The sequence below is a fragment of the Microcaecilia unicolor genome, chromosome 1, assembly GCF_901765095.1.
Source record: "Microcaecilia unicolor chromosome 1, aMicUni1.1, whole genome shotgun sequence".
NCBI classification, from domain to species: Eukaryota; Metazoa; Chordata; class Amphibia; order Gymnophiona; family Siphonopidae; genus Microcaecilia; species Microcaecilia unicolor.
Window position 1 is genome coordinate 69,849,779 of NC_044031.1, and position 14,658 is coordinate 69,864,436.

The window sequence follows — 14,658 nt, forward strand, 5'->3', positions numbered from 1 at the left end:
CACTGTGGGGGAGGGAGACAGACATGCATGTGTGTGTTGGATTAAATCCAAGCTCTTGTATGTTCATCTTCCAGGACTGTTGAGAAGCAACAGGGTAACAAGCTGAGCAGTACTCAAACTTAAACAACAGTGGAGGAGTAGCCTAGTGGTTAGGGTGGTGGACTTTGGTCCTGGGGAACTGAGGAATTGAGTTCGATTCCCATTTCAGGCACAGGCAGCTCCTTGTGACTCTGGGCAAGTCACTTAACCCTCCATTGCCCCATGTAAGCCGCATTGAGCGGGAAAGCGCGGGGTACAAATGTAACAAAAATAAAAAAAAAATAAACAAACATCAGGTTTCTAAGGTGGAAATGTTACATTGATAAATATGATCTGTTACAGCCGTCTCGGTCAGAATTTTGGAAAGGGCATAGCACAGAAACTGTCCTAGAGTCTCTGGTGGCACACAGGAAACATCTGTTAAGTCGCAGTCAAAGTGTTACCATTATTCAATTTGACTTATTAAGTGCCTTTGACCTGGTCGACCATGATTTATTATTGCTTAGGTTGGACAGCTTTGGTGTACAAGGTGCAGTTTTGAATTGATTTAGGGGATTTTTGACTGAATACAATTATAGTGTCAAGATGCAGGGTGTCTTGTCTTATGTTTGGTTTTGGGGTCCCACCTTTCACTTAAAAACAAACAAAAAACGTGTTACAGCCACTAGGGTAAGGCCCTCGATGGTTTCAAGTTCAATACCTTTATCTCTAAAGATGACATCACCATCTTGATACCTTTTTCAAAGAGTTATGACGAGATATGGGAAATTCAAAAATGTATAGAAGTTACAGAAGGGTAGGCTTCACGTTTCCACTTGAAACAAAGTGACAGTTTCTTTGGATAGGTCCTCCAAAGAACATAAAAGGTAAAGAGACTTTTGTCATTGAGAGTAATACCTTTTAAGTTCACCACTTATATATTTTTATTTATTTGTTACATTTGTATCCCACATTTTGCCACCTATGTGCAGGCTCAATGTGGCTTACATAGTACCGTAGACGCGATCGCCAGTATCGGTTTGAACAAATACAGAGTGAGGTTGTGACAGAGTGAAGGTCAATGTGTGATAGACACATTGGGAATCGTAAGGAGAAAGAGTTCAATTATGTTCAGTTCTACCTTTGGTTTCGACATGCCGCCGGGTTAAGGCATTTAAGTTGGATCGTTAGGGTATACCTTTTTGAGCAAGTTAGTTTTTAGTAGTTTCCGGAAGTTTAGGTGGTCATATGTTGTTTTCAAGGCGCTTGGTAATGCGTTCCATAGTTGTGTGCTTATGTAGGAGAAGCTGGACGCATAGGTTTATTTGTATTTGAGTCCTTCGCAGCTTGGGAGATGGTGATTTACTACTAACTACTACTTATCATTTCTAAAGCGCATTTAGATATGTTCCTGTTGATCTAAATGTGTTTCTGGTTGGTAGGTCTATGAGGTCACTCATGTATCCCAGGGCTTCTCCGTAGATGATTTTGTGAACCAGGGTGCAGATTTTGAATGCAATACGTTCTTTGATTGGGAGCCAGTGTAGTTTTTCTCATAGTGGTTTGGCACCTGGCTGCTGTGTTTTGTGTTGTCTGGAGTTTCTTTATGATTTGTTCTTTGCATCCCGCATAGATTCCATTGCAGTAGTCCAAATGGCTTAGTATCATGGATTGTACCAATTTATGGAATATTTTCCTCGGAGAAAAAGGTTTCACTCGTTTGAGCTTCCACATTGAGTGGAACATCTTCTTTGTTGTAGCTTTCACTTGACTCTCAAGTGTAAGGTTTCGGTCGATTGTAACTCCGAGAATTTTCAGGCTGTCAGATACGGAGGGTGTAGTCTGGAGTGGTTATGTTGGTGGGTTTGTTCGTGTTATATTGGGATGAGAGGATGAGGCTGTGTGTTTTTTTCTGTGTTAAGTTTTAGTTGAAATGCATTCACCCATGAGGTCATGGTGTTCAGGCTGAGGTTGATCTATTTGGTGATTTCTGATAGATAATGCTTGTAAGGGATGTAGATTGTGACATCGTCTGCGTATATAAAAGGGTTAAGGCCTTGATTGGATAAGGACTTGGCTAGTGGGGTCATCATTAGATTGAAAAGGAGCGGTGATAGTGGTGATCACTGAGGTACTACACAGTCTGCTTTCCATGGTGATGATATGTTCGAATTTGACTTCACTTGGTATGTTCTAGTAGTGAGGAAACCCTTGCTCCAGTTGAGTACACTTCCACCAATCCCAAAGTATTCTAGAATGCTTAGTAGTATATTATGGTTTACCATGTCGAACGCACTAGACATGTCGAATTGTAGGAGAAGTACGCTTTTGCCTGTTGCAATTTCTTGTTTGAATTTGGCTAGGAGAGTAATTAGTATTGTTTCGGTGCTGTGGTTGGAATGAAATCCTGATTGTGATTTGTGCAGTATTGTGAATTTGTTTATGTAGTCAGTTAGTTGTTTGGTTACCATGCTTTCCATCAGTTTACCAGTGGGATTGATGCTACTGGGCAGTAGTTGGTGATATCGTTTTTTTCTCTTTTTCTTGGAATCTTTTGGTATTGGGGTGAGTAGGATGTTGCCGTTTTCCTTAGGGAAGAGTCCATGTTGAAGCATGTAGTTTAGGTGGGACGTGAGGTCTGTTATGAAGCGGTGGGGAGCGGATTTTAATACATAACTAGGGCAGATATCCAATTTGTAATGAGTTCTCGAGAACCTATTGATCGCTTGGTTGACTGAATCAGCGGTGAAGTGGAGAGAAGTTTGTCCAGGATCTGTCCGCTGGGTATTTGCCGGGGATTGGGTCCATACAGTTGATGAAGTTTCTAGTGTCGTCTATGTTCTGAGATAGCGTGTTATGTAGGTTTACAATTTTTTCATTGAAGTATTTGTCAAGTTTGTCTGCAGATGAGATATCTGTGTTGGTTGTGGTGAAAGCAGTAGTGTCTAGTAGTTTGTTGACCAGTTGGTACAATTTTTTCGTGTCTTTGTAGTCCGGCCCTATTTTGGTTTTGTAGTATGACCTTTTGGCTTGTCTTATTGCATATCTGTATATTAGAATTTGAAATGTATAGCAACGTAACATAGTAAATGACGGCAGATAAAGAACTGTACGGTCCATCCAGTCTGCCCAACAAGAAACTCATTTTACATCAGCTAACTATGTTAAATCAGGTTAATGAAGTGGTTAAGAGCTCCTCTTTTCTATTAATTAAATTAAGAGCAGTTCATAAAAGTTTTGAATTACTCTGTTTTAAGCTCATAGTGCAATCCTTGTTGCCTTCCATGTTGGGTTGTTACAATGTAGTCTGTTGGTTGCATAAATGAGGTCCTAAAAAAATCTTCTACAATTCAAAATCTTGCATTCAGAGTTCTCTTTTATCTATGTAAGGAATAGCATGTATATCTCCTTACCTTACTATACTTCATTGGTTACCAGCAGCTGCAAGGTCTCATTTTAAAATTATGTATTATTTTAGGGCACTGTATAGGGATCTTCCATTATATTTGGCTGAGTTTTTCCTCTTTAATTAGACAATTATATCGGGGGTCAGATAGTTTTAAGATTTCCTTCAGTGGCTATGATTAAACTTAGGAAACACTTGGTTTAAGGCATATCTTATAGGGCAGCTTCGGTTTGGCATTCACTCCCAGAGATTATTAGATAATCTAAGGATTATTTGACTTTTAGAAAAAGTGAAAACATTGCTTTAAAAAAATATTTTAGACTGATGTTTAACTTACTTTACTTAATTTATAAATTCCTGAATTGTCTTGGTTCTTAGCCTTTTGTAATCTGCACTGAACTGTGAAGGCTTTTGTGGAATACAAGATTAATGTGTAATGTAATGTAGTGTAAAGCAGTTGATGGTGAGCTGCATCAAGCTATCAACAAGGCTGAAGTAACCTGCTTGGCTTGATCAGATTTTAAATCCAATTACCACCGAGCACGTGAGGCTGGTTATCTGGCTACAAGAGACTCAGGGCCAGATGCACTAAACCTAACGAGCCAGCAACGTGGTTTTTAAACTAGTTCTAGCCGATTTAACGAACAAGGAGTAAAACGCGGCATGCACAAAAGGGCTCTCTCCTATCACGGTAGTAGCTAACAAAAACGGAATGCAAAGCTATTATAATGAGCTAATTACTATACAAATGTGCTAGCAAGGCAATGCACAGCTGTTTTCCAACCAGATGAACAGAAACAAACCCTACCCTTCAGTACTGAAATCTTAACGTGAGGTCTGAATCTGTCGGTCCTGACAGTTCCATAGCCACCTTTGCCACTCTGCAGGAGTAGAAGTATACTGGAGAGAGGCGACAAGACGGAGCAGGGAAGGCAGTTAAGTGTTTGGAGCCCAGAGGGATGAACATGCCTGCTAGTGCCTTCCACATGTTTGTAGCAAGCATTTCTGTTTAATCACCACTGTTCTCTACCCCTAATGGAACAGTTTGCTGCCGCTCAAACAGCAGTTAAAAAAAAAAAAAAAAAAAGTTTTGCATGGCTCAGCTACAAATCCCCCACTCCAGAGCTCTCCTGCTTGTTCTGCCTCCTCGTGTTCCAGCAGCCAATCACAGTACGTTTAGTTTCTCTGGTGCCAGCTAAACTCGCTGTGATTGGCTGCCAGCAGGAACTTCTCACAGCAACTGGAGGAGTGATTTGCTGCCTAGTCTGTTTGCAGCACAACAGTTCCCCAAGAACAATTTTCAAGGAAAAAAGAAGATTTATACGGCTTTCATACACACGCAGCTTCTGTGAGTGTATGAAAGACGCTCTGAGCATGCGCAGATAGCGGTTGGCTGATCTGTGCATACTCGGCTGGCTGGCTCCCCCCCCCCCCCCCCCCCAAGAAGGAAATCACATTCAAATGAGCTAACAGCAAGCAGCTCATTTGCATGCGATTTCTTTCATGCATGCCCAGCCTTCTCAGAATCAGTTCACAGCAACGAGGATCGCTAAGGTAAGAGCTTTTTGCTGGGGGTTTTAGTGCATCTGGCTCTCAAATGGCAACTATAGAGTACCACAAAAAACACTTGGTAACAAGACACACAAAAAGACCCATGGTGTTACATTACATACCACTTTATAAGAATCAAAGAGGGCTACACAAAGGCCTGAAATAAACTACTAATGAAGGAATAAGACAGTAACAATACAGATTTTTGGACATGCTTGGCACAAATAAGGCAGTGAATGAGATGAAAAGTGTTGCGAGATCAGTTAAAACATAGGTTGGATTTGGGGGTTAGGGTAGGGAGAGGAAGGAGGCTAGGTAGACTAAAAGGGTAGACAAAATTAAATTTATGGTTGAATGTATTAACCCTTCATGAATCAGTTTTGTACAACTGGCACCCAAATTCAGGATATAAAGATTAAGGGGCTTTTTTACTAAGCTGCGTTAGGTGCTAATGCATGCCCAACGCAGCAAGCATGGCCTAATGCAAGATACACTAAAGATTTCCACTTTTGTTTTGCCATCTGCGCACACTAAGCACATGGCATTTATTTAATTTTGAGGAGGCACATTAGGAATGGAGAATAGGCACGGATGCGATAATCAGATAGCACGCTGACTTTACCACTGCATTAAAATGGTTAGCACGTCCATAACATGGGAGCCCTTAGTGCCTCCTTAAGATGTGGAAGTACACCCACAGTAATTCTTTCAATGGCTGTGCACTAATAAATTCAACAAATAGGATAAAACCCCTTTTTGAAGGACACACTAAAAATGGGCTTAGCACACAGAAACATCCCACGTAAGGATGCACTAAGTCCATGTTTTAGCCCAACTTAGTAAGAGGGCCTCCAAGTCTTTTAGTACAGTAACTACTGCATGCAGGTACTGTTCTCCATCAGTTCAGTAGCTCAAAATGTGCCCATGTTTAAAATGCAGTGTGTGTGATCAAGCAGACTCATCTTAACTTACCTTTTGACTGATGTTACAGAATATACAAGAATATAGCCATTAATATCTATGGAGTATGTCTGAGGAAATATGGAGTATTCATCCTAAAGGAAAGAAAAAATATATAATGTATTTATCATATTTCACTCATTTTTCCAACCATGTATCAATATTCAAATATATATTGATAAATCTACTGGCTAAAGGAGAACATGCCCTTGGAATACCTTGTGAGGGAATTTAAATGAATGAGGAAATAATGTTATCTAAAACGCCCCTTAAGACTAGGCTGCATCTCTCAAGCAATTAAGATTGTCAAGTCGTATCATGTATCCTACCCCAATAGCCTGGCATCTATGCTGATATGAATTTCCTGTTGGGCCCTACAGTTGCCTTCTTGCCAGGGAGTTGGCCTGGTGTACCACCATGACACTGTGTATGCTTTTGAACTAAAATCAGTTTCAGGAAGCAGCCTGAATCGATCGCTAGTATCTGTAATCTAGAAGATGAAAAACCAAAACGTTCCATGCATGAGACTAAGGCAACTAAAGAACTATGGAGTGTCAAAATTAGCTTTAATTTTCAAATACCCTTTTCCTCAGTGAAAGTTTTCCAAATGTCACCTAGATGGACCCACGGATTAAGGGCGAGTGTGACAGAATTATAGTGGTTGAGGGATGAGTAATAGCAGTAACTGCAGTTACGGATGGCCTATTAAAGTCCTCTCCAGTTAACTCCACAAGACTTTGTCCAATTTAGTGTGTGTGTGTGTGTGGGGGGGGGGACATATTTCAGATCCAGGTGGTTAACAGTGATATGACAAATCTAACTGCAGTTTAGATCCATGTTCAGCATATTTTATGAATTCTATAAATGGTGCTTTATCTGTTCTAAATTCACAGTTAAATGAATGTTTGTTGTGTGGTCAGTTCCCAGTAGGCTGGGAGGAAATTGTATCAACACCGATCCTGAAATCCTGATTTGCAAGCAACTAAACTAATCGCCCTGTTGCTTCCATACCGTTATTTGTAAAAATTATGAAAGGCTGTCTTCTCTGATGTTGGAAAAATATCTGGATGAACATAACCTTCTGCATTTATCACAATCTACGAAAAAAATATATCACAGTACTGAAACTGTTGTGGCTTTTGTCTTAGGCTCATGGCAAGGCTTGGCTGAACAGAGACCAGAATGCGATGATTCAATTTATTGAGCACTTTTGACCTGGTCAACAACAACATCAAGCTGACCAGCCTAAGAAAAATAGGACTATGTGATAGTGTACTGAATTTCTTCAGTAGTTTTCTAATTCTCGGAGTTATACAGTGCAAAAAAAGTGGAAACCTTTCAGCCTATGTGATAGTGTACTGAATTTGTTCAGTGGTTTTCTAACTTCTTGGAGTTATAAACAAGCAGAAACCTTTCAGCCTATTTGAATCTGGGTTGTGGGGAGTCTTAAGAATCTCAGTTATCGCCATTATTATTCAATGTGCTTCTCCAACCTTTGGGAACGGAATTAGAGAAAATTCAATGTACTCTTCATTTATGCTGATATTACTATTCTGTTCCCGTCGCTCAGTGATTGGACTTCCACACTCAATGATACCATTAACTGCATGAAACTGATTGAAGACTGGATAATGGCGAATCGATAAACTAAACTGAGAAAACGTTTCTGTGGTTTGTCCATTTGATTCATCTGTAGTTCCCCAGCAGTTCTCTATTGGAACTAAATTTAATTTGAAGTAAAAAAACCAAAAAAAACCCAACAACTTATTAACTCAACGTTCATGTGAAATCATTAATAAAAGAGTCTTCCACATGTTATGTTGTAAAGGATTTGTATTCTGCAAACACCAAATTTTGGTTTGCTGCCGATAAACAAAAAGAAGCTGAAACAAAGCAATCCAGGGAAATACATTTTAATCTAATTACAAATAACTTTATGAACATAATTTAATTACTAAATGTTAAACATTTAGAAAAGGAAAGTTTTCAAAACCTTAGGAAACATCAGATAATTTGTAAGTGCACGAATCAGAGGCAGTAAAGAATTCCATGCTGATGCAATTTGGTAATGAAGGGAAGAGTTAAATTGTTTTCTCATTTTAATCTGATGAGGAAACTACATTTTTTTAAACTGTCGTCTTTATTCAGTAATCAATATACAACAAACCAAAGTAACCAGACAAGCATAATCATACAAATACAACTCACTCACCAACCCCAAACCCCCTATCTTCCCCCAAAGAAACAAACTACCCCGCCCCCTCCCCCCGATATACAGAGCTAAATTGGCCAAAGAAAAAGGAAGAAAGAAGGAATAGAAGATAAAACAGATGAAGACTAAAAGGCATCAGAATAGAAACTCTATTATAAATAATTGCAGACCATCAGTTCATGCAGCTCAAACAGTAAGCGCCAGAGGTACAGTCTCCCATCACTGCTCATATTGAGACTTCTGTCCCCTCTGGAAGGACATAATCTTGTCATAACTTCTCAGCTCTCCACATACTACAAAAGGACTAGAGGAGCCCTCCAAGAGCGAAACAATGTCATCTTAGCTGTCAGAATCAACAGCTGTACTAATTGAAGCACCACAGGGGGCAGAAGGTCTCCATCCAGCACCCCAAAGCAAACACCTCTCCGGTTCTCCCTCCAGTTCAGGCCAGACCACAAAGATAAAACCCCAAATTTTATCCCAAAATAGAGTAACATAAGGACATGTCCACCACACATAACCCATTCTCTCCAACACAATGCCCTCAGCACGGAACTCAGAGCAACGTGCTTGATGTGGGAGAGTCCAACAGAGACGCAAAGCTGGTACTGCATCTGCTTATATGCAGCCACCTGAGAGCATTTATTAGCATATACATAGACTCTGTATCAATATGCCTCTCCCTCTACTTCCCCAAACCAAGTCTCCCAAGCAACCACAAGAGATGAAGTGTCAGGACAATGAAACGGAAGCAGGACACTGTATATCCCAGAAAGGAGTTTCCTGTGTTCCTTATGTTTAAAGGGTCATTAGGTAATCTTTGTAAGTTTTGTATTGCATCCTGTCCCCTAAATTCACCTAATTGAAAATACTGAAAAAAAAACAGGATCCTGGAATTTAAAAGCTCTTGAAGTTAATGAGAAATCAGAACTCCATGTACAAATACATATGCTCAATGAACAAATCCAAAATCTTCCAGCAATTGCAACAAAGCCCAAAAATATGTCATAGTAAACAGACTATGCCCTTGCAGTCTACTGAATGGGTGAAACAAGCCACTGAGCCCGAATTCCTTTTGACATTCACACCATTCCTTCTGTAAGGGCTACTGAAAAAGGCGACGCTTACTGTTCCCCGCTTGAGACCTCTCTAAAGAGACCCAGTACTTAGTCGGAATAAGAACAGTAATCTGGTAAAGCCTTGAGAATTGCAGCTCGACAGTAAAGTTTTATGCTAGGGAGACCAACCCCCCTCCCCCCTCAACTGGCCATGGGTTGCATTGATCTATGTAAGCCCACCTTGGGACGCTTCCCCTGCCAAAAAAAAAGCCTGAGCAAGGAAAGTCTCAAACAAAAAAGTCATATGTTAGTGCAATGGGCAACTAAGCAAAAAAAATAAAAATAAAAAAGAATAGACATTTAGGGAGAATTATCATTTTAATGGTGGCCACCCGACCCCACCAAAAGAGATAATTTAACCCCATTGTTCCAGTTCCTTCTGTATTGTTCACAATAAGGGAACATAATTGAGCATATATAAATCCTCCACTTTATCAGTTTAATGCCAAGTCATCAAAAGCCTTCATGTGCCAGCCCCTCAACTATAGTATTAAACAGCAAGGCCTCAGTCTTATCCACATTCAGTTTATAACCAGAATAGGAAGCAAAGCGAGCTATCACTGCCAGAAGCGGGAGGGATCAAACGCCCAGGATCTTGAACAAATACAAGGGTATCATCTGCATACAGTAATATTTTATGAGTACTAGGACTAACTGAAACAGGTAGGATAGCTGAGTTTCTATGAATGACCATAGCTAAAGGTTCTCCAGCACCCATTGCAAACTGGATACCGGACCCAGCTACCTACTAAAATCAGCCCCTGATCGCTTCATAACAGACCTCACATCCCACATAAATTACATGTTCCAACAAGGCCTTTTCCCTGAGGAATATGGCAATATCCTGCTCACCCCAATCCCAAAAAATACCAAGAAAAAAAACATCTGAACTTGCCAACTACTGCCCAGTTGCGTCTATCCCATTTGTAGTTAAACTGAGGGAGAGCATGGTGACCAACCAGATTACTGACTACATGGACAAGTTCTCAATATTACATGAATCACAATCGGGACTCTGCCCCCTCCACAGTACCGAAACAGTGCTAGTCACGCTCCTGGTTAAATTCAAGCATGAAATAGCTATAGGTAAAAGCATACTTCTCCTCCAATTTGACATGTCGAGCACATTCGACATGGTAAATCACAATATAATACTAAGACTTTTAGACTACTTCGTAATTGGTGGGAATATACTTAGCTGGATCAAGGGTTTCCTAACCACTAGAACATACCAAGTGAAATCAAACCTAAACATATCACCACCTTGGAAGGCAGACTGTGGAGCACCTCAAGGATCACCATTAATCACCAACACTTTTCAACATGATTCCACTGGCCAAGTCCTTATCAAAGCAAGGCCTCAACCCGTTCATCTACGCAGACGATGTCACAATATACATCCCCTTCAGACATGATTTAACAGAAATCAATAATAAAATCAAACTCGGCCTGAATATCGTGGATTCATGGGTAAATTCTTTTCAATTGAAACTGAACACTGAAAAAAAACACATGGCCTCATCTTATCTTTCTACTCTATATAAAAGGCAACCCCAACGTTCTGAAGCCTCCACGGAAGTTGAGGCGCCCGAGATATCCGGTGTGCCCTGGAGTGAGTGTCTGCACCGCACTCGTGTCAAAATGTCATGACGTCGAGGGCGGAGCTATAACACTCGGAGGGCCGAAACGCGAGGCGAACGCGAACCCCGATCAACGCAAATAGCTCGGAGGGAGGGTCTGCACCGCCCTCGCGTCAAAACGTCATGACGTCGAGGGCGGAGCTATAACACTCGGAGGACCAAAACGCGAGGCGAACACCAACCTCCAACAAGGTAAGTAGCTCGGAGGGACGGAGGGAGGGGGCCCCTTTCTAGCGCCCGTTTCACTGCGCTCAGAAACGGGCATTTTTTCCTAGTCTCAACATAATACGTACAAACCCACAGCCTTAATCACCCCAGAACACACCCTCCCTATCTCAGACAGTCTGAAAATACTCAGCGTTACAATTGACTGGAACCTCACACTTGAGAATCAAGTTAACTCTACAACAAAGAAAATGTTCCACTCAATGTGGAAACTCAAACGTGTAAAACCTTTCTTCCCGAGGGAAATATTTCGTAACCTAATACAATCAATGGTCCTAAGCCATGCAGACTACTGCAACGGAATCTACGCGGGATGCAAAGAACAACTCACTATGAAACTCCAGACCATTCAAACTACAGCAGCCAGACTGATACTTGGTAAATCGCGATTTGAAAGCGCCAAACCCCTCTGAGAAAAGCTGCACTGGCTTCCAAAGAACGTATTACCTTCAAAATCTGCACCCTGATCCACAAAATCATCTACGGCCAAGTCCCAGGATACATGACAGACCTCATAGACCTACCAATCAGAAACCTAACCAGATCACCTCGAACATACTTAAACCTCCACTACCCAAATTGCAAAGGACTTAAATACAAAGCAACCTATGCATCCAGCTTCTCCTATATAAAGTACACAACTATGGAACGCATGGCAAAAACTGTGAAAACAATCTACAACCACCTAAACTTCAGGAAATCACTAAAAACCAACCTTTTCAAAAAGGCATACACCACGACCCAACATAAATACCTACACTCTGCAACACAGCATAACCAAAGCTCGCAATGGACATTGGTGCTCTAGCTTCTGTTCCTCATGGCTGAATGGTATATCTGAGTTGCCTGATGTTGGATGGGAGCCAGGACCCTTGTTCTGCTCTGCAGTTTTGACCATTCTGAGTTGTGACTTCTTGGGGTTACCAGTGAAATTTTATTTTCCATATTTCTATTTCTAATTTGCAACCCGTATTTTGTGAGGGTATGAATTTAGTTCCTAATTATGTTTTTTTTTCAGGGCTTCTTGACATGGGGTTATAATTAAAAAATATAAGTTAGATGAGAATGAGTTTGGTGTGGCTGGCACTAGTTCTGGTAGTAACGCATACAGTATCGTAAGTTAGTTCTAAAACTGTTGTGCACCAATATAATTAAGACTTATTTGTCCTTTGGATTCATTTTATCTGGAGAAGTGCCATGTGCTAAGTGTGGTGTCTACAGTGAGAAACTGTCAAATCAAGCAATGGTTCCAAGTAAGCTGAAAAAGAAACACCTTCACACAAAGCATTCACATTTATATGAGAAACCAGTTGATTATTTTAAAAGGGTTGCAGCTGATCAATTTACCAAAATTACATTTCTGACAAAGCTCAAGAAGAAAGCTATGCGATTGCTGAAACTAAGGTTAAAAAAAAAAAAAAGATGAAAATCACATGCAATTGCTGAGTCAGTAATTTTACAAGCATGCTGTAAAGTTGTAAATATAATGTTTGGTGAAACATGAAGAGATCTTGAAAATCCCTATATCAGACAACACTATTAATCAGTGTATATGTAACATGTCTGAAGACATTGCATTACAAGTAATAGCCAACATTAAAAAAAGCCAATTTCTTTGCCATCCAGTTGGACGACTAATTGACTGACATTACTGGACAAGCTCAACTCCTAGCATTCAGGAGGCTTGTTTGTAAGGAAGACATCATTGAACAATTGTTATTTTGCAAATCACTTCCAGAAACAAGAGGCCAAGACATTTTTGATGTTGTCAACATCTATTTCAATTCTCACAATTTGTCATGGAAATCATACATCTGCATGGATGGTGCTCCCTCTATATCAGTATGCCTAACAGGAATTTGTCAAACCCTGACTTTTTTTGTTACACATTGTTTCCTGCACAGAGAAGCCCGCATTCAAAACCAATAGTACATGAACTGCAAAAAGTACTGGTTGAGACAATCAAAAATGGTTAACTAAATCAAGAGTACGCCATTAAAAGTGAGGTTGTTTTCAGCACGGTGTTCTGCCATGGAAGCTGCTCACACACAACTTCTACTGCACATGGAAGTGAGATGGCTATCTCAAGGGCAGGTGCTTTCAAGGTTGTATGAACTGAAGGAAGAAGCTTCTAATTTTTTACTCAGAACAGTCCTGAGTTGGCTGACCTGCTTATTGTACCAGGTCTCATCACTAGAGCTGCATTTTTAGCTGACATTTTCCCAGCCTTGAATACGAGTATGCAGGGAAGGAATGAAAATATTCTTACTTGTACCAACATCTCTCTAAGGAAAACCTAAGTTTTTGAATGCATGTTATTTGTGGCTATGAAGATAACACAATTTTAATTATTGAACTGTACACAATCTTAACATTAATTTGTTAAATTATAGATATAGCTATATATAGATAGATCACTCATTTGTTAAATTATATATATATATATATATATATATATATATATATAGATAACTATAGATCCTTAAAAACTGATGATGCGCCCTGACAATTTTTGTGCCTTGTTAAGTGTGCCACAAGATGAAAAGGGTTGAGATCATTAGCTTGGAGGATCTATTGTCCACCTAGAGCAGTGATGGGCAACCTTTTGAGCTTGGTGTGTCAAAATTCGCCAAAAAACCGAGCATAACTCGGGTGGTGTGTCACTTCGAGAAAAAAACCCATAATTTCGCGATATTTATAGTTTAAATAACAAAAGTGTATAATTGTAATATATAACTGTATTTAATAAACCAAAACCTATTTATTTAACTTACCTGCTTAGTGACTTCTTTGTTCATCTGTCAGTCGGTTTCTTTTGTTGGTCTTGATATTATTTAACTTGTGTGGGGTGCCGTGAACTAAGGTAAGTGAGGGGGAGGGGGAATTCTTTAACTAATCTGCCTATTAGTGACTTTTTCGTTGCTGAATTTCATTGGCTAAATCTTCAATTGAAGGTTGGTATTTTGTACACTTCAAGCCCAAGCAAGCACTACTAACTTCATCTTTCAATCTGTTTCTTTTGTTGGTTTTGATATTATTTAACGCTGAGAATAAGGTTTCACAAAACTACGTAGAGGGAAAAATTGTGAGTAAAGCCATTGCTATATTTTTCAGGGTGCTAAAAGTGTCTGGTAATCGGATCCAGGCACTCCAAATTTCCTGGTAACTCAGATATTCTCTTAATAATTGCATCTTTATTCTGCATATCGTGAAATAGAACTGGTGCACATCTTAGGAGAGTTTCTTTAATAAATTCTCCCTCACTGAGTGCTTTTCCATGCTGAGCTATGGAGTGAGCAATGCTCAAACTTGCAGATGTTAAATTTGTAGAACCTTTTACAAATTTAAGGATGGACTTAGATTGGCTCTTATAAAAGCGTAGCTGCCTGGAAATGTATTCCTTCCTTTCATCCTCACTTTTTTTCAAGAGCTGGGAATGATTAGTTTCAAAATGTCTATTTATATTCCACGTTCTGCTTACTACCGTTTCAGTACATACAATGCAAAATGATCTGCCATTTTTTTCTA

At 39.9% G+C, this 14,658-nt stretch overlaps 1 protein-coding gene across 1 annotated transcript in view; it reads right to left on the reverse strand.

Annotated features, from left to right (window-relative positions):
* Positions 1–14,658, reverse strand: part of RHEB (Ras homolog, mTORC1 binding) — a 154,568-nt gene that overhangs the window by 58,079 nt on the left and 81,831 nt on the right. The window contains exon 4 of the mRNA XM_030198215.1: positions 5,948–6,030. Within this exon, the coding sequence (XP_030054075.1) occupies positions 5,948–6,030 (83 nt within the window). The remainder of the gene's footprint in view (positions 1–5,947; positions 6,031–14,658) is intronic.